Below are 21,667 nucleotides of genomic sequence, written 5' to 3'. Positions count from 1 at the left end.
GCACCTCGCCTTCCTGCCTTGTCTGTGGCAGTCACTGACTAGCCCCTCGTATCTTTCCTTCTTTCGCTCAAAGGCCTCCTCCATACGTTCCTTCCCAAGGCACGGAGAGCTCCAGCATGACAACGTTATTTGTTGCCTCTGACACCAGAATGATGTCAGGTCTGAGGGTAGTCTTGGCGACATGCTAAGGAAACTTGAGTTGCCTGCCCAAGTCCACTGTCAGTTGCCAGTCCTGAGCAGTGTTGAGAAGCCCTGATGTTGTTTTAGCTGTTGTTGGTTTCTCTCCAGCGCTGATGGGTTGCTTCGTGGGCTTTGACCTCTGACAGTTGGCAATGACATTACAGATAATATCAGCGATGGTCTTGGGCACCTGATCGTGACACCAGCGATATTGGCCTTCCCCCAGAGCCTTTGGGCAGCAACTCAAGATATGCTCAATGGTCCCCTTTCTCTGGCAAAGGGAGCATGCTGGAGTATCGACCAAGCCCCAGCAGTGCAGGTTGGATGGGCTGGGAAAGACGTCGTAGACGGCCTGGACCAGGAACCTGATGCCGTGTGGTTCTGCCCGCCAGAGGTCCACGAGCCCACGAGATCTTCCTCTCCATAACTTTCTCCCATCTTGTCCAGGCGCCTTGCTGTCTCATTCCTACTGCTGTGCTGGACATCTCAACAGCTGCTCTCACCTCATTCTGGACTAGCTGCCTCCGCTCCTTACCCTGAGCTTTGTCGAAGCGGGGCACTGTAATGGTTCCTAGCCCAGCCCTTCCTCTGGTCACTGTTCCCACCAGGCCTCCATGGCGTAACCATGACTCTGCCTCTGCCACTGCAGCCCCCACTCTCCACTTCCTGCTGGTCTTGACCACTACCTCTGCCCCTGAGACTTTAGGGTCCATTGATTCACAGAACTGCAGCACCTCCCTTGCGCGCAAAACCTTAAACTCCTCCTCGATATATTTAAAGGGGAGCGTCAGTTTGCAGGTGTTTCCATAAAGGGCAATGCTGCTCAAACTCCTCTGTAGTCCGAGCCATCTCCTCAGGTAGCGGCTGACTCTCCTTTCCAGGTCTGAGATGGTGGAGATCGGGAACTCATAGAGGAGTAGTGGCCACAATATCCTTGGCAGAATCCCGTGCTGGTAAATCCATGCCTTGAATTTTCCAGGGAGGCCGGTCTATCTATCTATCTATCTATCTATCTATCTATCTATCTATCTATCTATCTATCTATCTATCTATCTATCTATCTATCTATCTATCTATCTATCTATCTATCTATCTATCTATCTATTTATCTATCTATCTATCTATCTATCTATCCGTCTGTCTGTCTGTCTATCTGTCTATCTATCTATCTATCTATCTATCTATCTATCTATCTATCTATCTATCTATCTATCTATCTATCTATCTATCTATCTATCTATCTGTATGTCTGTCTGTCTGTCTGTCTGTCTGTCTGTCTGTCTGTCTGTCTGTCTGTCTGTCTGTCTGTCTGTCTGTCTGTCTGTCTGTCTGTCTGTCTGTCTGTCCAAGATAGATAGTGTACTTATTTGTCGACTGTTACTATGGTAGGCTATTTGTTCTCAGTGCTTGACAGGTTTGGTTTGCCTCACAGTCTACAGGAGCATTGATGGCATGACAGGACCCTGACCTTTGAATGCAAGCTGTAGCAACACTGAGAGATTGGCAGTTTATTACCAAACATAACCAGAAGAGGGCAGCAGACATTAACGCATATTGTGACTGTCTTGACGACGTAAGTGTTTCTTTACTAGGCTATTTACTGGAGTGCTATCCAAATATAAATTAAATAAACAGTAGCCTATATAATATTCAGGTTGAAAAGATTAATTTTAAAATGGGCTTTGATGCTTTTAACTTGAAACCTTGATTAGAACTCTGTAGCCTACTGTTTCACTTGAAACAGTCCCATTCCATGAACTCACAGGTGTAGGCTATACCCTATTACACCCTGCCCACTGGGTGTGTATGATGCGATTCAGACCTGTGGGTTCAGTGGTGACGGAGATCCCAGACTTCCCTTGTTCTCTCTCATGCGGCATCTGGATGAGCTAACGGACAAATGATGTGTAGATGACTGACGGACCAACACCCTCTACAAAATGTCGGACCATTGAAATTGAGCTGTATAGGCTATAACAACTAAGACTGACATAAATGACAGTTCTAGAGAGTGTGACATGAATATTGGTCTAGGCCTACTGCTCGTCTGATTCCAGAACCTGGCCAAAAATGAACCTATGTGAAGTTGATGTGACCTCCTAGTATATAACAGCCTGATCTAACTGTGAATGAATGTGAATTTGATGTGAGAACTTCTAAATGGCTCCTTACTGGACTCTAGTGGGCGGATTAACTGTATGACTCAAGCTGGAAAGGAGAACATGTGTAGGCTACCATACAACATATGCCTTGATGATGAATAGGCCTAATAATTGTAGAAACTGAGGATTGTTTCTGTCTTCCGGAGGGTGTTCTTTTCATTCAGAGAGGGTAGCCTACATGATGTCCCCCATCTCAAACCAAAGCCCGCAGGCTAGTCTACCTTTGGCTAGGCCGTATGCTTTTGTGGAGAAGTTTGGCTACTTGGCATTGACGGGGATAGGCAATGTGAATGATTGGAAGTTATAGCCTAGTCCACGCCGTACATGTTGTAAAATAAAGTCGTCATGTCGAAGTTCCCCTGAATTAGATAAATATTTAGCCTTCTCGTTTTTTTATTCAGACCATTTTCTTTTTAGCTAATGATGCTTTCATTGAAGTAGCTTTCCTTCAGCACCAGTCTGTTTGACCGGAGCGTGCGCGTCTACGAACCAACCCCGGTCCGTGCGCGTGTCCGCCGTCCAGAGACGAATGCGGTGCTGAAAGCTACGAGAAGAAATCTGACCCTGCCGTTCTCTGCAGCCATAAGAACATAATTTATCGGTTGTTTTGATTACAAATCGGGATTATGGGACAGATCGTACATAGAAGGGTGAGTGGGCTTAGTTGTACATTTCTCTGAGATCTTATTTTCTAATCTAAGCGAGAATCATGACGATTTGGCTGCAGTTTTGCGCCTCCCGTCTGTCTCAAAATGGCGGAGAGGCCGTTAGAGCAACCTAGGCAACATTAAGGTTGAGAAATTAATACTTTTAGCATTTTACCATATTACACTGTTCAGAGTGTACACATTACCACATGTATGTTTTCAGTGTAAGACAAATGTGCGTATTAAATGTTAGCTATTAATGTATATAAGTTAGTTAACAGGTAGCTACGATTCAAACTTTGCTAGCTGGCTAGCTAGTGCTACAAAGCTATCCTACCTAGCACTGGTTAGCTAGCTCAGGAAATTCAGAAGTTTGTATGCAAGTGGGGTTGCACGTTTTGGAACCCGAGTTTTGCCAATATCTGATGGGATGGGTGGCGTCTTAGGTACTCGACCGGCGTAGCTACGTTATATTATCTGCTGAAAACTGACAGTGACAGCGGAAATGTTGCTAGCTAGCTAGATAAACTAGCAAACTAAGGTTCAATGTTAATTTTCACCTCGTTGTTAGCTATACATGACGTATCTACCCACGTTGAATACTCTTATTTTAATTACCTTTGGATAAAAGCGTCTGATAAATGACTGTAATGTGTATGCTGTCAATTGTGAGTTAAACGACACTATCCTATCAACATCTTGTGGCGACATTGGTTGGGCCTCGTACGTATTTTAGGCGGACGCCGGCATTCAAAACGAGTTATCACTATATAAAGCTAACGACAGCCCGTTGCAGATTGCAAAAGTCAGAAATATATCTATGTTCGGTCGATTGTCAGATTGGGTAATTAAAAAATCTAATATTGTCACGCGAGTATAAAAATAAAATACAAAACGCCAGCTTCTCTATGCTTCATCATTGCTAACGTTAGTCAGCTAGCTAGCTAGAAAGGGCGTTGCTGAGACTGCTGCAACCTTGTCCTGGTAACATTAGCCTTCTAGCTAGCTAGCTCCCCGGCTATGACATGAAGCAAATTTTGCATAGTGCTCTACTAGCTTGCCGATGTTAGCCTAGCTACTCAACGGGCTTCATTTTGTGGGCCTGGGTCTGACGAGAGCACTTGAGTTGGGCCCGATGAAGATAATGGCCAGCTAAAAACACTATATGGTTAAAAATGAGATATGATCAATATTCCACAACAGCATATGGAAAGTACTATAGGCTTAGCTGTCTATCAACGACACGTCGTGATTCCTCCTCCTTATCAGACAGTGTCTGGCTGGCTGTCTTACACCGATGGCTCCTTCCTCACCTCCAGCAGGATATCAATCCCTGATCTCTACCACCACCTCCTTCTGATTATAATCATGGTCTATGGAGAGGAGCGAGGCAGCACAGATAGCATTTCTCCTGTGTCTCAACATGCTGTGCTGGCCAACTGCCTGCTCTTGAAGAGTGTAGTAGAGGATTTGGGAAATGCATGACTGCTGTATCTGCAGTTTAAAAGCTTTTATTCCAGGTGAGGCTTAACTAAACGCTCACACAGAACCTCTCTATATTTAAACACCTTACTCCCTTTTATTAGAAACATCTCAGTCCATCACTAATAATCAGGTTTATTAGATTTTTTATTTAGCTATGAGCAGGGCTGAAAACTTAACACCTGCCACCGGCCAAATGCAGGTAAAATTTCCAATTGGCGACTAGATTTCGGAAGGCTATCTGAAAAAAAATATATACTTGGCCGGTAGATTTTTTCATCTACAGTCCCCTTGGCAGGTGACTCACCGTGAGCCAAAAAGTTAATTTTCACCCCTGGCTATGAGCCACTAAGGCATTGGTATCTGTCATGCAGACAGAGAGTGTACTCATGTTGGCCAGGGTAAAATCCTTATTTGTTACCGGCCTACCTATACATGTAGGCTACACATTATGGTTTTGGGTATGTCAAGTGTAGGCCTAAATGCACATGCCAATACTTGCACCTCTTTTAAAGAGACTAGGGGGCACTGGTCTCTTTAGTCCTTATAGTAATACCTGATGTATAGTCCTTTGACTTTGTAGCATTTGATTAGTGTTTCAGTTCTGTAAAAACCCTTTAATATTGTGCGCACTGAGCCACACACAAACATGCTGCTGCTGAAGCCATGCTGTGTCATGACCAAGAGTTGACCAGCTTGTCCTCTTGATTCAATCATAGTTCAGAGGCTAGGCTGACGCTGTTAGCAGGCTATTTCTGAGCTATTATGCTGGACAGTCTGGCCTTATGAGAGCCATCCACCACTCTGCTCTGATCGACTCAGCTCATCTGTGGTGCAGTGGTCATCATCAGACAAGGGGAGGGGCTTTGGTGAGTGTCGGTCATCATTTAGACCAGAAGCTGGAATTACACTGTAGCCTATACTTTTTAACTTTGTCTATTACTCCACCTCTTATGGGAAAACTCCACAGTATGGTGATTGGATTGCATTTATATTTTGGATTACACATTTTTATTTAGAATTACATTTAGAACAGTTGTTAAGTTCCAACATCAGCCGATGAAATATTCACCATATGGCATATGCCAAGCTGGCCCACCGGTCAGATCCCAGTGCTCTTTTTCGACCTGATTGGTGTGAATTGGCTTTAAGACTATTTGGACCTAGCCTTGTGAGAGCATCCTGATTTCGCGATCTCACATTCTGTTTCTCTTGCAAATCAGTCTGGATACTCTCCATAGAGATCCGCTTGTGCCAGCTCAGAAAATGATCTCGTCAATCAGTGGTTCTGAGGAATTTGAAATGCAAACACCTATGCTGGGTGGGTTTATGACAGCGAGGAGCGATTGAAGTTGGTGCGTGATAGACAGTGATAGACAGATGGTTCATCCAATCACCTGCCAAGTGTTTTTGAAAGTGTCTGCCCTTTTCCAAACAGTTTCCAACAGAGAGTTCCCAGATGGTTATACAAAGCAATTTAGCAAACCATCTGGCATGTCAGGTTAATTTGGACCTGGCTCAGCCCAGAATGTGGTTTTCCCTATGCTCCCACATCAATAGTGTTTGTTTTCAGGCTCTATTCATCTGAATTGGTCTTTTAAATCCACAAGATCCCATGATCACTGTCTATTTTCTAGAAAGGTTCAGAATATTACAGACAAGGTCATCGTTTGTGCCTACAGTTTTTAGCCCACAGTGCCGCTTTGAAGAGTTGACTGACTCACAAACATACCCGGACAGACAGCTACATGCAGATTTTTCCTGCGAAGGTCCACTTGGTGTCTGAGGTTAATCCTGTTAGCCACCGTTGAGCCCCCTCTCCTCTGTGCACTGTCAGCTGTCTGGGGGACTAGTGGTCTCCAACACACACCAGACTCTTGGTGGTCTGGTCTTTAAGCAGCTTAGCACCTCTGTGGATCCAAGTGCCAGCAGTCTTGAGGCTTAGGTACAAAATCAGCAAGGCTGTGTTTGATTTTGTTCCTTTCCGTTTCATTTCCACCAGGGCTCTTAACCTAACTCTTTTCACCATCCACCCTGAACCGTCCCGAAATACAATCTAAACCGTCCCAGAATTAATGTGGAACTTGGGATGTAACAATAACTGGTATAATGATAAACAGTGATAAAATTATCATTAAAACTGTGTTTGATTCCCGCTCTTTGAAAAACTAACTGTAAATACTGTCCAGCATCAATCTTGGTATCTTGGTAAGATTTCTGTATCAGTAGTTTTTGAACATTTTCAGCACATTTTAACAATGCAAGATAATACCAATAAGCGTGATAATTTTGATCACTGATCGTGATGTGAAATTTTCATACAGTTACATCTGTATGTGGAACTTTCCGATTCCAAATGTAAAATCTTTTTCCTTTTTTTTGTACATTTATTATTAGTTAAAATCATTCAAAAGTGACCTTTAACAAATAGATGGTTGGGTAAGTGCTATCTGGCTCGAAGGACTAAAATGTTGTGGAGGGACCCTAAAGGACTGTATACTTTAGGTTGCTGGTTGTAATGAATAACTGACAACGATGGTTTCACTGGGCACTTGTGAGTTCTGTCAAGTATTGAATTGGCTTTTCCTACGTTAAATGCAATTATTGTAAGTTGCTAAAAGTGTCAGCTAAATGACTAATGTAATGGGCACTTTTTATCGGTCGATGTTGTCTAGGACAGTTGGCTAACTGAATCTCTGCCTTTCCTCCTTTCTTTTTCTCCCCCTCTCCCCCCTCTTCCCTTCTCCCTCTTCCCTCACCTATCTCTCCTGCAGATGATGGGTAGATTTATTCGCTGACTTTCTCTGGGTCTGGCTTTGAGTTCCTGAAGTCTGAAGAGGCGTGTCCACTGACTCCTGAGTGACGTAGCGGTGGCCCTGCCCCCTTTTGAGAGGCACACCTTTCTCTACCCCTGATTCTCTGAAGACTGACTGCGGTCCGCAGCATCACCGCCCCCTCCCCCCCTCCCCCCACGCCCCGGACACTCCAACACTCACACCCCGGTCTCACCCCGACTCCCTTTGAGGGAGAGAGGAGCTCCTGCAGCCACCATGGTGCTGTCTCAGAGACAGAGAGATGAACTGTGAGTATACGTTAACGCCTGGGGAAGATACAGCTAGCCACACTTGGAAATGTATAGCCAAACATGTTTCAACCATTGGCCTCAAGTTTTTACAGTACGTACATTACATTACAGTCATTTAGCGGACACTTTTATCCAAAGCGACTCACTATAATTGCATTTAACATAGGAAACACATGTAAATGTACATGGCATTGCTTCCGTGATCTACTGTGTGTAAGTAAGCGCACATAAGCATGTAGAAAATGTGGACGGACTTGTAGATGTGTCTGGGGGTGCTTCATGGGATACTGGGCTAGTTAGTGTGAATATTTCATAACCCTCATGTCTGGAGAGAGGAGAGGGGGAGGGAGACAGCAGTGTATCAGTTATGTGAGCAAATCTGTGAATTCTGCTTGGCAAATCATGGATAGATTCAGGCTCTTATAAACTAGTCAGATATGGTAGAATCTTCTTTCTTCTGAAGTTGGTTGATATATGGTGGTTTTATCAATTTTCATATTTTTTTTATAGTTCTATCATAAGCTTGTCAGTTATTACTCCATTGGAAGCAAAGCATTGATAGTGAATGTGAAATTACCAGACACTGCTATACAGCTGCTCATGAGTTACAGTGGTCCACTGATTATATCCATTATTAATACTGTAGTGATTTGGGATTTTTTGGATGTACGGATAACTGATTTTCCTATTGAACTGACTGAGAAAGTGAGTCAGGAGAAACAACTGCTAAAGTGATCCATATACCCAGTGTTTCCCACAGGACTGGAGTGGAGCTGTGGCAGGGAGAGAGGGGGAGGTCCAGGGGGCGAGGGGGAGGTCCAGGGAGAGAGGGGTAGGTCCAGGGAGAGAGGGGGAGGTCCAGGGAGAGAGGGGGAGGTCCAGGGGGCGAGGGGGAGGTCCAGGGAGAGAGGGGGAGGTCCAGGGAGAGAGGGGGAGGTCCAGGGGGTGAGGGGGAGGTCCGGAGGGAGGTAAGAAGTGTCTGATCTACTTGGCTTACATCACGTGTGCTAGGCTAACGTTCGCTTGCTATCGTGAGTCAAATGAGACAACAAGCAGCTGTGTAGGGTCGCCGCAGTTGTCATTGTTACCGGTGTTCCACGGTGTTTGGGTTTGCTCACCGACTACATCACTCGCCCACCGCCGCCCCTCACCGTCATTTTTGCTCTGCACGTTTTTCATAGAAAGAAAACCTATTTTGTTCATTTTCGCATATGAGCGCAGCGCCAACGTTCACCAAATAAAGAAGCTAAAATCGCCAACGTGTTACCAATACTCGTTATAGAGTAATCACAGTGGGGCGGCTGTGGATGAGATTCAGCCCAACCCCAAACTGCTCCCGATGAGCAGGCCAGCACCTTGCATGGCAGCTGACACCATTGGTGTGTGAATGTGTGTGTGAACGGGTGAATGTGAGGCCATTGTAAAGCGCTTTGGACAAAAGCACTGTCTTTATAGCCTAAGTGCAGTCCATTTGCCGCAGTCGATACTGAAGGTGTCTGCCCCTCCGTGCATGCAGCAGAGGCTCACAGCACAGATCAGCGGAGCACTATTATCTGCTGTGACAGACAGCCATTATGAATTGAGCTTAATTAATCACTTTTAGGCCATCAAGATGGTTACCTATTTTACAGTGCCGCACATCCACAAATGCATCACACCATTCATGCTCTGGAAATAGGCATGCGAAAACGTAGGCTGACTCCAGACGACTGCCACTGGAGACGATAATGGCAGCCGCTGGAGACAACAAAATAATAATAAATAATAAGAAAGGTTAGAGAGAGGGAATGAGAAATAATGTTATCCTCAGTACCAAAGTGCAGCTAGGTAGCTATCCATATGCTAAGGTTAGCTAACTAGCAAGCTGGTGATAGCTAGTATTCCCATCCATTCAAATTCCATGACAATACATTAAAACTCGATAGGGAAATGCGTGCAAACATGCTTTTGCACTTGTAGCATTTTAATAAAAAATTAAGCCTGACTTTTGCGTACTTGTAGGCATGTGTTAAGACAGGTCTGAATACTTTCTGAATGTGCTGTATATTTTTTGTGGTCTGCTGACATCTGTATGCGAGAAACACATTTCTGGGTACCTGCTGTAAAGCTCTACATGCTCTGCGGACAAGAATCGGTGTCTGGTGAATCATTCCAGTCTTGTATTGCACCTTGCCAAAGCTGACCAAATAAACAAAGTCACTGGCACACTGTTGAACCACAGACCAGCAATCTCATCATCACACACACTCACCTGTGTGTGTGTGCCGTGTACACACTCTGCATACAGATTACATGCATCTGACTGCAAGTCTAGGGGTGCTGACGTCGCACAACCTAAATTTAGAGCTCATGAAATATTCACCCACCATTTGAGAAAGGAACTGACCCTCTCATTTATATAACTATGCGTCTGTTTGTCTCTGTGGTCCGTTAAGTCATACATTCTGGACTCAGTTTGAGTGTTTCTTCCGTTCTAGTGGTTGACTGGCTTCCATGGCAACCAAAAACACACTTTCCCTATGATTCAGTCCTCCTTCAGTTCCAAGAGCATTCTAATTTCACTGGCTCTTGACTCCCTACTGACATTTAAGGTGGAACACCGACTCCTACTGCAGCACACCATCTCCCAGACAGGGTGTGGCTGTCTGTCTCTCTCTCTCTCTCCCTCTCTCCCTCTCTCCCTCTCTCTCTCTCTCTCTCTCTCTCTCTCTCTCTCTCTAGGTGGAACCAACATTTCACTAAAGGTGGAATTAATATTTCTCTATCAAATTAACAACTATGGTTCTCTCTCTCTTGCTGTCTGTCAGAAACCGAGCGATAGCAGACTACCTCCGCTCCAACGGATACGAGGAGGCCTACTCTACGTTCAAGAAAGAGGCTGAAGTAGACGTGGTAAGACTACACCTGGTTTGGGAACACTCGTTTAATATAATGGCATAACTTTGTCATACAGGTACCGCGATTCTCCTGATTACAAAGGTACATTGATCCATTGGTAGCTATCTGTCTCTGTGTCTCTAAGAATGAAGAGGGAGATAAGAAGTACGCTGGACTTCTGGAGAAGAAATGGACGTCTGTCATCAGATTACAAAAGAAGGTACAGTAGGCCAAGTCTGCTAGAATCTGTGTTCATGGAAACCTGACACACACTTCAATTCCTCCTCAACCTCATGTTTCTCCCTCTCTGTCTCCGAGTCCTATTTTTCCAACCCCATTTCCCCTAATCCCAACCCTGTTTCCTCTTATCCCCTCCCCAGGTGATGGAGCTGGAGTCGAAGCTGAACGAGGCCAAGGAGGAGATGACCCACGGGGGTCCGGTGGGTCAGAAGAGGGACCCTAAGGAGTGGATCCCGCGTCCCCCGGAGAGATACGCCCTGAGCGGCCACCGCTCGCCGGTCACTCGCGTCATCTTCCACCCCGTCTTCTCCGTCATGGTCACAGCCTCCGAAGACGCCACCATCAAGGTGTGTGTGTGTGTATTTGAAGAAATATCTCTGTATGCAGTACACCTTGGTTTGTGCATTTCAAAGACTAGTGTAGGTGTCTGTTGCGGTTACAATGCAATACCGCCCACCCACCTGCTGTCCCAGTACTACTGCTCGAAAAGTTAGCCCAGAACCTTGGCGAGGTCCGCGGACGGGTGATTGCAGGAGGAGGAGCAGCTCTGAGTGGCTCCAGCCTGAGCTTCGGCTAGTGCGTCCGCCTCGCCACGGCAGCACTCTGTCGAGCGGACGCACCCTCAAGATGCTAAGCGAGGAGGCGGTGTACTAAAGCTCCACTGGTGTTTCACTGCAGCCTGGGAACTCCCGCGAGAGGGTCTTTGTGATCCAAAATGGTGGAAGAGACATTGGCTTTGTTAAAGTTCCTCATTATTTATTACGTTTATATAAAATAATTACTGTGCCACGGGGCATACATCAGCCAGTCCTCGACATAATCGTGCCACAGAGAGAGAGAGAGAGAGAGCGAAACAGACAGACAGACAACGGCCAAGTCTCTCATTTAAGGTAGATGTGCTGCAGATCAAAAGCCTACACTCCCTCCCACTCCTATTGTGTCCTCTCCTCCTCTGAACCCATCCCTCCCCACTCCTCCTCCCCCTCCCTCTCTCCTTCTCTGTTCTGCTGTGTCACTGCCTGTCTGTGGAGGCGGGCTGATGCACTTGTTGTTAAGGGCAACGCTGGCACTACTTAAGGACATGGAGGGATGCACCCTGGGAAATGTCTTGATGTCTCTCTCCCACTCTATCGGTCTATCTTTTGAAGAGGAAGCAGTAATCAGTCTTTACATCAGCCCATAATTGGCCAGTAAAAATAGTCAATGTCCGACAATTTCAAATGCAGCCGGTGACAATGTCCGAGAAAAAGTCCCACTCAAATCATTGCCTTTTGAAAATGTTAAGAAAATAAATGTAGGCCAGTCTATTTAGACCTAAGCTCAAAATTGTATTAATGCGATTGCTAAAAATATTATGCTGGATAGCCAATTTGTGTGCATGTTCAGCCTAAAAACTTCATACAAGCACTTCACCTTTCAATCTTCGAGGTTGATGTTGGCAATGGTGTCATTGGGGCATCAAGAGCAAGAGTTCAACATTGATAAAGAAATGAAGAGGATAAATAAATGTCAGCAGGCTAATGCTTGACAGACGAATTAGTGTAGTCAAAGATATAGACGTCTTTTTTTTATTAATGTTTTAGCTGTTGTTACCCCAGTCATTACATAGCCTACAGTTAACTTTCTTCAAGCCTCAAACCAAATGACAAGTCTCAAACCGATGCAATGACTAGTCTAAAATAGCTCCTGAGAGTCACACATTTCTTACAAATAAACACTGTAATTTAATTTTAATTGCAGAATACAGAAACAGTATATCATTCCTTGCACATGCTCTAGCTTTCAGATTTGTATTTTGAGATCATGAGTGTAAATTCTATATCATTATTATTATGAACTAGTAGAAAAGTGTGCGGACAGCGCCCGTCGAGGACCGCTGATCCAAACAACTTCACAGGTGAAACTGCACGGTCCTGAGAAATACACCTGCCGAATGTCAACTTCATACATTGGCTTAATATTAATATATTAATATTAATATTCCCTGTCTTACTTAATATTAATATATGAATATTAATATTTTGTGCACTCGATGCATGTAATTATGTCCAGGAAATCTTTAATTTGTCCGGAAATGTTTTTCTAGTGGAAACTTTTTGGGTGGGGTTGAGTGGGGGGGTAATTGTTTCCACTCTATTGTTTCCACTCAAAAGGGGATAATTAATGAGTTTGTGTGTGTGTACAGTACCAGTCAAAAGTTTGGACACACTTTCTCATGAGGAAGTGTGTACAAACTTTTGACTGGTACTGTATGTGTGTGTGTGTGTGTGCCTGTAGGTGTGGGACTATGAGGCAGGTGATTTCGAGCGTACTCTGAAGGGCCACACAGACTCTGTGCAGGACATCTCCTTCGACCAGACAGGCAAGCTGCTGGCTTCCTGCTCTGCCGACATGACCATCAAACTGTGGGACTTCCAGGGCTTTGAGTGCATCCGCACCATGCACGGTAAGGGAGTAGAGTAGAACTTTTATCATTCCTAAATGAACTTTTAAGCACCGTTACACAATGTGAAGTAGGTATAGCTGTGCCTAAAAGTCAATTGATGTTTCCCCTAGAGAGAACTGGCTCACACACTATACAATACCCTGATATGAAGACATACATAATTAGAAGACACACTGGTTGTACAGATGTTTGATAAAGTCTGTGCAGCTGTAACCCCAAGTCCTAGCAGCTAGACTAGGTTTTGCAGAAGTTCTATGTGTAAAGTAGGCCCTGATCTTCGTATACCACTGACCGTGCTATCGTCTCTGCTGCCTCTCCCGTAGGTCATGACCACAACGTGTCATCTGTAGCCATCATGCCCAACGGGGACCACATAGTTTCTGCTTCCAGGGACAAGACCATCAAGATGTGGGAGGTGGCTACTGGGTGAGTGAAGAGGACAAGAATTATCACACCAATTCATTAACAACCTATAGACCGATTCATGGACCGTTCATATTCAAAACAATAACACCACTTTGGTCCATCTCAACATCCGGTTTGCGTCAACTAACTAACGTTAGCAGCGGTAGCTAGATAGCTAGCTAATGTTAAAAATGTTAAGGAGCTATTTCTTGAGCCTCCCAAAGGCAGATCAGTTGAGATATGTAAATAATAATCCCACCACTGGACAACAAGGTCCCAATGTTAATTTGGACACTTTATTTTCGATTTACTAGCGTTTGACTATTATCGTAGATTAATGCACCGGAAGTTTATTTGGACCAAGTTGTTGCCATAGTGACCGAAAATTCAATTGAAAGGCTCTATAGACCGCAATCCTAATCCACATGGTTAACAACCTACGGACTAATCATAATCCACACTGTTAACCTACAGACTGTAATCATGACCCATAGCACACTTCTGTATTAAATGAACCAGAGCTTTTGTTTGGTCTGTAACTATCCCATTTCACAGGGCCATCCACCCCTTGTAACGTGCGAGTGTGTGTGTGAGTAAAACGCCTAACGCCGGTCTCGTCCCTCCTGCAGGTACTGTGTGAAGACCTTCACGGGCCACAGAGAGTGGGTGCGCATGGTGCGGCCCAACCAGGATGGCTCTCTGATCGCCAGCTGCTCCAACGACCAGACGGTGCGCGTGTGGGTGGCGGCCTCCAAGGAGTGCAAGGCGGAGCTGCGGGAGCACGAGCACGTGGTCGAGTGCATCGCCTGGGCACCCGACAGCGCCCACCCCACCATCTTGGAGGCCACAGGCTCAGAGGTACACTAAATACTTCTACAGGGTTTTTCCTGAATAGAGGAATTTTTGGCACCCCCGAAAGAGATCTTAACCAGAGCTAAAGGAAAATCACCAGTGCCAAAATGCAAAAAATTGAGAATAAAAATAGCAATTCAAATCTTCTCCAAATGTGTTTAATAGCTTGTTTCAATTGCAGCCCATCCCTCTTTCTTGCATTGTCCATGGTTCGGACCACTAGTAGTAATCAAGATTAATAGGTTATCAGTATCTTAAACATTTTGACTTCATATCCATTTTGTGTCATTTCGTGAGATTTCCTGCAATTGTGAAAAGTGAGCTCAGTCAGAACGACAGCAAAGAATATAGGCCTATATATGTTGGTAGGCTACTTGGCATAAAACAGGTTTCCCAAAAAAATTATGCTTGCATCACCCCCCCCATGACCCATTTTGAACCACGAAAAACCCTGTTCTACAGTGGCTTTAGAACATTCTTATTGAGCTTAAAGCTGCAGTATGTATGTACGATTTTAAACATTTAATTATTGCTATGACTATGATAAATGGAGAGGGATAAGTGATGGAGCTCATCTGTGAATGTGTCTTTCTAGACTGCTCTGCTACAGCAATTATAATTAGCTGTCCATCAAGAATGTTCGTATTGTTACTTATTGTTACTTATCTGCGATTATTATTCTTTTCCTTGACTTGGTTAAGTAAATCAAAGCCCTTGATTTAAAGAAACGCTAGAAATGGCCATATAAAAACTAGAGTACATGAGTAACGATGCCAACGTGCAATGGAATTTTCCCTCGTAGGTGGCGCACAGGGGTCGAAATTAACTTTTTAGCTCACCAGCCAAATGTCTGGTAGATGAAAAATTGTACCCGCCAAACTTCTTCTTTTTTTTACCAGCCAAAAAATTACATTTATAGAAAGCCTTTTTATGTCGCATAGACATACAGTACATTTAATCTGCATAACAACATGATATGGTGGTGAATAAAAACAGTGGTCAGAGCAGATTCCTGGTGCCACAGTTCCACAGCACAGGTGGTGTTGTAGTCCTATCCCCCACTGAAAATATTGATCTAGTGAGTAGCCAACCCATTGTTAAATAACAAACTACTAAGCTATTCCATAGGAGTGAGCCTATAACCATACCAGCTGGGCAAGCTGACTTTGCTAGCTACCTAACCTAGCCCTAATGCTATTATCCTGCTGGATTGCTGTGCAACATATCAACTGACCAGTTGTTAAAACATATTTCACAACACTGGTTATTCTAGCCAGCAATGTCAAATATATGTGATGCTTGTTTTGGCTGTCTGGCACAATATGGTTAACTACATTAGCTATCTAACGTTAGCTAGTCACAAGACAGTCCCAGTCAGCTAACGTAGCATAGCTTTAGATGACAACAGGTTTGCTTGCTGTGAATAGCCTACGTACGTTGGTTCACCTGTTAACACAACAGAAAGCCAATTAGTAGCCTAGTAGCTTTACCTTGCAGGCTAAGATAGGCCCCAAAATAATTTTACAGTTCGTTTCGTTTGATGCACAACAACAAGCAGATCCACCGAGAGTGCTCTTTTCAAGCACCGCTCATTCACTTGTGCGCTCACTGCGCTGTATGAGCCACCCAGGCTGATCTTACTTGCGCTGCGTCAATGCGGATATTTATTGCAAAAATGTTGTCCGTGCTATGATCCACAAAAGCTGATATTATGTTAAGCACTGAACCATCAATGCTGATATTTTGTTGCAAAAAACGTCACCTGCCAAAGTGTCAGGTGGCTTCCAAAACATACACGCCAAATTAAAAATATACCCACTTTTGGCACTTGGCAGGTGTTGATTTTGAACCCTGGTGGCACATAGCGCAAAAGTTACATCCTGCAACTTTAATTGTTATCACAGGACGGCCATGTTAAAATCCTTAGTGATTCTTTCCAGCTCTTTCTTAGCTTTTAACTGGACATTGTGCTATGTGGTTGGTTGTGATGTTTGCCCTGGTATATAGCGATGTAGTGTGTTGTTGCAGTCACTTACCTTGACGAGTATCTGGGTGTGTGTTTCAGAGTAAGAAAAGTGGGAAGCCTGGCCCCTTCCTGCTCTCCGGCTCCAGGGATAAAACCATCAAGATGTGGGACATCAGCACTGGCATGTGCCTTATGACTCTGGTGAGTTGAGTGTGTGTCTGTGTGTGTGTGTCTGTATTTGTATTGGTATATTTGATGTATGTAGGGATGTAACGATATCCAGTATAATGATAAACCATTATAAAATCCAATTAAATCAATCGCGATAAAACCATCACTAAAACGGTGTTTGATTTCTGCACTTTGGAAAAACTCACTGTAAATACTGTCCAGCATCAACCAACGTTAGCAATAGTATCCCAAGCCCCATTATTTTAATGTCTATGCAAACAAAAAAGTGCACAGTGCTGCTAATTGTTTTTGCAGAAATGTGAAATTTGGTGAAATTATCTTGCATCAGTAGTTTTTGAAAAATGTCAGCCCATTTTAACAATACCACGATAATACTGATAACTGATCATTTTGGTCACTATAATCATGATGTGAAATTTTCATACCGCTACAATCTCTAGATGTATGTGTATAATGTGTGTGTGTGTGTGTGTGTGTGTGCGCGCTCTCTCCCCAGGTGGGTCATGATAACTGGGTACGCGGGGTGCTGGTCCACCCGGGAGGCAGGTTTATCGTGAGCTGCGCTGATGACAAGACCCTGAGGATCTGGGACTACAAAAACAAACGCTGCATGAAGACTCTGTGTGCCCACGAACACTTTGTTACCTCTCTGGGTAAGACTGCGAGCACCACCGTGTGATCCAGCTCAGAAAGCCTGCTAAGGGAGACGCACACACTACAGGCATTACTTATTCCTTGTGTTTTTATGCTACACACACACACACTTGTTCTGCTGCCGACTACTCCTCTGCATGTTAATATCCAGTCTGACGTGTTTCCGTGTCTCCTCTGCATGTTAATATCCAGTCTGACTTGTCTTTTGCGTGGCTCCTGAGTGTGTTAACATCCAGTCTGACTTGCCTCTGTGTTTGTGTGTCTCCAGATTTCCATCCGTCTGCTCCCTACGTGGTGACGGGCAGCGTCGATCAGACAGTCAAAGTCTGGGAGTGTCGCTGAGTCCGCCTGCAGCCAATCTCAACAGCAGCCCTATAATCCCTCCCTCGACCGCCCCCCCCCCCTTCCCTGCCACGCCCACCCAAGTCCCGCCTCACACACGCCATACCATGGTTACCCTGGCTCTATCCTTCCTCCCCCTCCCTGTCGAGCTGTTAAAATAACTATCGTCCTTTTATGTAAATTATTCCTGGATGTAGAGTACGTAAATGTTAAAGACTCTCACATGTCACACACACTCAAAGAAAAGAAGTATTCCTTGCATGGTGAATCCCCCTCAAAAAACTTGTATACTGTTAAAATTTGCCTAATTTGCATACTGTTGTCATGACGGTCCATGGGGTCAAAGGGTACATATTCCCTGTGCACTGGCACAGACGGATGCCGGGTTACTAACACGATGCACGAAAACCTATCACGTCCCGCACTTTAGGGTTTAGTTCGGCTTGACTTTCTCGCCTCCGATGTTGTGTGATGTGTTTCTACCCGTGACCAATAGAGAGCTGCAGGAGAGATGTGTGAAGGTGGTGGGGGGAGACACAGGAAGTAGAAGATGGAGGGGAGAAACAGATATTTGGAGACGCTGATGTATTCCATCATTGCTGATGTATTCCATCAGTGATTATAAATGGATGAGAAAGGCTATGAAACGTGTGGCCATGACTGGCTGGGAGTGTGTGCTTGTGTGTGTGCTCGAAATTTAAATGAAATCAATGAAATGGCTCGTCTGTACATAATGAGAGGAGAATGTCTCCCCCTGTCTTTCCTCTGTGCTAGTGCGTGTTGGGGAGGAGGAGGGCAGAGGAGGGCTAGATTCAAAACCTCTCTCCCACTGCGCTCATCTTCATCTCATTCATGACCGGCTTTTAGTAGATACTCACAGGACCTTAAAGATACCTATGCTGCACACACACTTACAGACTCGTCTCTCTCACACTCGCTGCAGTGTGTTTTGCCCCAGAGGACCTAGTGCCCTTTTGCTCGCTCTGTCTGCCTTGTTAACTCACTGAGGGCTGCCCCATTCTACAGGATTTCATTCTGCTTACTGTGGTCTCACCGCACTCTTTACACACACACACATGCGCACACACACTCACAGATGCACATACACACGCACAGTTAAATTGTGTATCAATATATCTGGATGTCATTGTTTGCAACATAATTAAATAAAAACCTGTAAATATACATTTTTTTCTTGTTCTCTGATGTTTTAAGAACGTAGTGAGGTCCATCCCTTTATCTTCTCACTTTCTCTCCCGTCTCATTCTCTTGTCCTCATAGTCCCCTTTTCCCAGCAGCCATTTTGACATGTCATAGCAGGGTTAGTCTCTCTCCAGACTCAAATATTACGTTGAATCGCTGCGCTCTGCATACTACATAAGAGTCTGTGCTACTTCGCCGTTCAAGCTGGTATTCTGAGGGCGTATCGACGGTTCAGTGACAGGTCGCAGCAGCAAATGAGAGACGCTAGCCCAGGTTAGATGGGCAGGGCATTAGTGCTGGGCGATACTGCAAAATTTGGTTCGATCCGATACCGATCCGATACCAAGTCCAGTATCCCGATACCGATACTAATATTTAAGTAATTATGTTTTACACTGTTAAATAAATGCTTCAATATGAAACAAATTGAGATAATGGGTGATAAATGGAGTTCCAGGCATGTATTGGTTCTGAATCTTCTTTATATCAACTTTTGTCACATTATTTGACAAAATCACAGCAGTTTTTTAAAGGCAAAATGCAACAAATTTAACATTTATGTTTTTTGTGTCACTGATCAATGTAGTAATCTGTATAAGATTACGCCTGATATCATTGCACACTTTGCCTAAAACAACAATTATATCTGCGTGAACTATGTCCACTCTCTCCAAAACAGACAAAGATGTTAGAATATACTGCAACAGTGATAAATGATGGATGATTGGCATTGAAGAATCAATGGCCGAGAGGAAGTAATCTCATCACGAACCAATGTGTAGTAGCACCCACCTGATCATGGACCAATCTTCCTCACTTAGGTCACACTTTTTGCATGAAGTGTCCCAGACCCATAGAGAGATCTGCAGCATGCAGTAACGTAGTTAGCGTAGCTTACGTCGTGTATCTGTGAAAGAACTCTCATAGTTCTACTTTTTACGACCAGTATGTACTACAGCTGCCCCTAGAACATATGTAAGCTACTTTGCACACAGTACACATACAATTGGGACATACTACTGTCATAACATTGCGTCTTGAAATTTGAACACATCCATCGCAGTCCATAAAGCGACATTCGCATTTTAACTTTTTTATTTTGTATTTTTATATTTTTATGTGAATTCGTTGAATACATATAGATAGAAAAATAACTAGCTTTGGAAATTTCCAAACTTTATTTCTTTTTTGTCTAACCATTTGGCAGTAGGCTACCTCTGCCTCTGCGGCCCACTTGATGGGGCTCTGCGGACCACCAGTGGGCCGCGGACCACTAGTTGTGAATGGCTGCTGTATAGTATGAAAGTATGCAATTCGGAACGCAGCCATGGTCTTGTTATATTTAGTTTGTCACAGCCATTCCAGTGAGCCAGCATGCACAATATCAGAGCCATTTAGGCCCACCTAAATCCTAAATGGAACAGGGCCATAATTAACCCTAGTCCTATAACAGGGAAACAGCTTCTTTCCTGAAGCGGTCCGGAAGCTCAACAGCCAACACCTGCAGTAGACTGACCCTGAAGACACCCCCTGGACAGATCCCCCCACCCACCCCTCTGCCTGGACAGTAAACCCCCCCTCCCCTGCGACTGGTCTGTTCTGACAGATCAGTCTCTCAATCCCACTCCCCTACCCCCGGCCCCACACACATCACTGATCATCTGATGTGGAGGACTGAGTGGCTGAATGGTCCGCTGGGGGTACAGCAGGGAAATGACTCTCCCAGGTCCTACTGGATGAGAGAGACAAGCCCCCAGGATTCGAAATCAAAAGTGAAGGCCTATTGAACCGCGCCATCTTGGCTAGATTTGTAGTCTTTTGGCTATTTCCGGTGACTTTTGTACTTGCGCAGTTGTGCTTTTCTGGTCTTCCGGTGACTTTTGTACTTGCGCAGTTGAGCTTTTCTGTCCGACGCGCGTCCACGAAAAAGTTCACTTTTATGTGAAATGTAGACGCACGTTCCCGGCTCTCTCGGCTCTCCCCGCTTTGATTTAGCAATGAAAACCGGCTTGCATATTAACCTGTTTTTGTCAAATATATCCATTGGAGAAATTATTTTTTCATCCAGGCATCTTAGTTTTAACAGGTTAAATATAACTGAACATGTTTTGTTTGCTAGTAGATGGTATTCATTCCGTTCGCGATAACGTTATTGCAGCCAGGCTAAATTCCTCCAGGGAGCCAGTGACAGGCGAGTTGAAAAGCTTCACTCCCCGCCAGCAGGAGCTTTGGCCGCTGCTACCGCATCTCGGATAACCCGCTGAGTTCGTGGCTGCTATTTCACATTCGCCCTTGATAAATCCCAATACCGATCCATGGTAATAATGAATCAATCGTTCAGATCAGATCGGCAGTGCTGCATGCATGTTACAACATCATTGTTAGCTTTATTAACATAACCATAGCCTACATTTATCTCTCTAACGTTAGGCTATCCATCTTACACCAGTCGGCCATTCGATAGCTGGAAGCGGTCAACGCCAACGTCGTTAACGTTAGTCGTAAACTTCACTTTAGATTTCGAATCCTGGGGGCTTGGTAAAAGGGCGACTAAATATACGCCCTTTTTGGTTGATAGATCGCGTTGTTGGGGCGGAAGAGTGCGTACGCCAGAAATCTCGGAAAAGACCGTGTAAAAAAAGGCGTACCTCAATGATAAATGAGGCCCCTGATTGGTCAAGTCACGCCTCAGGAGACACGTCACCGTGGAAACCAATGCAGCTGCTTAAGCTGTGCTTCATAGCCATGGATGTATTAATAGAACACACGCACAGTTAATGCTGATGATCATTCAATGATGATTCCACAGCTTTCATCTATGACATCATAGAACAATCATAGCCATATAAAAGACAGCAAATAAGTAAAGATCCATCACACATTCCGTCTTCTCCTGGAGTGCATTCACCATTAATTTCCTGTGAACATTTCAGA

General features: G+C 44.5%; 1 protein-coding gene across 1 annotated transcript; it reads left to right on the top strand.

Moving 5' to 3' along the window:
• The first annotated feature begins 2,854 nt into the window (after positions 1-2,854).
• LOC311318256 (lissencephaly-1 homolog B-like) lies at positions 2,855-18,701 on the top strand. The gene is made up of 11 exons (XM_084449533.1): positions 2,855-2,992; positions 7,246-7,553; positions 10,364-10,448; positions 10,579-10,653; positions 10,814-11,020; positions 12,951-13,119; positions 13,443-13,545; positions 14,154-14,382; positions 16,442-16,543; positions 17,031-17,187; positions 17,457-18,701. Exons 2-11 carry the CDS (start codon positions 7,522-7,524, stop codon positions 17,528-17,530), a joined length of 1,233 nt encoding a protein of 410 aa, XP_084305659.1. The 5' UTR covers positions 2,855-2,992; positions 7,246-7,521; the 3' UTR covers positions 17,531-18,701.
• The last annotated feature ends 2,966 nt before the right edge of the window (positions 18,702-21,667 follow it).

This window comes from Borostomias antarcticus (assembly GCF_949987555.1).
Source record: "Borostomias antarcticus genome assembly, chromosome: 15".
NCBI classification, from domain to species: Eukaryota; Metazoa; Chordata; class Actinopteri; order Stomiiformes; family Stomiidae; genus Borostomias; species Borostomias antarcticus.
Note: the sequence above shows the minus strand (reverse complement) of the source record. Positions and strands in the feature narration are given on the sequence as shown.

Coding starts and splice junctions, on each gene's coding strand:
- LOC311318256 (XM_084449533.1), top strand. CDS start 7,522: ATGGTGCTGTCTCAGAGACAGAGAGATGAACT. Junction 7,554..10,363: donor CAGAGACAGAGAGATGAACT/GTGAGTATACGT, acceptor GCTGTCTGTCAG/AAACCGAGCGATAGCAGACT. Junction 13,546..14,153: donor ATGTGGGAGGTGGCTACTGG/GTGAGTGAAGAG, acceptor TCCCTCCTGCAG/GTACTGTGTGAAGACCTTCA.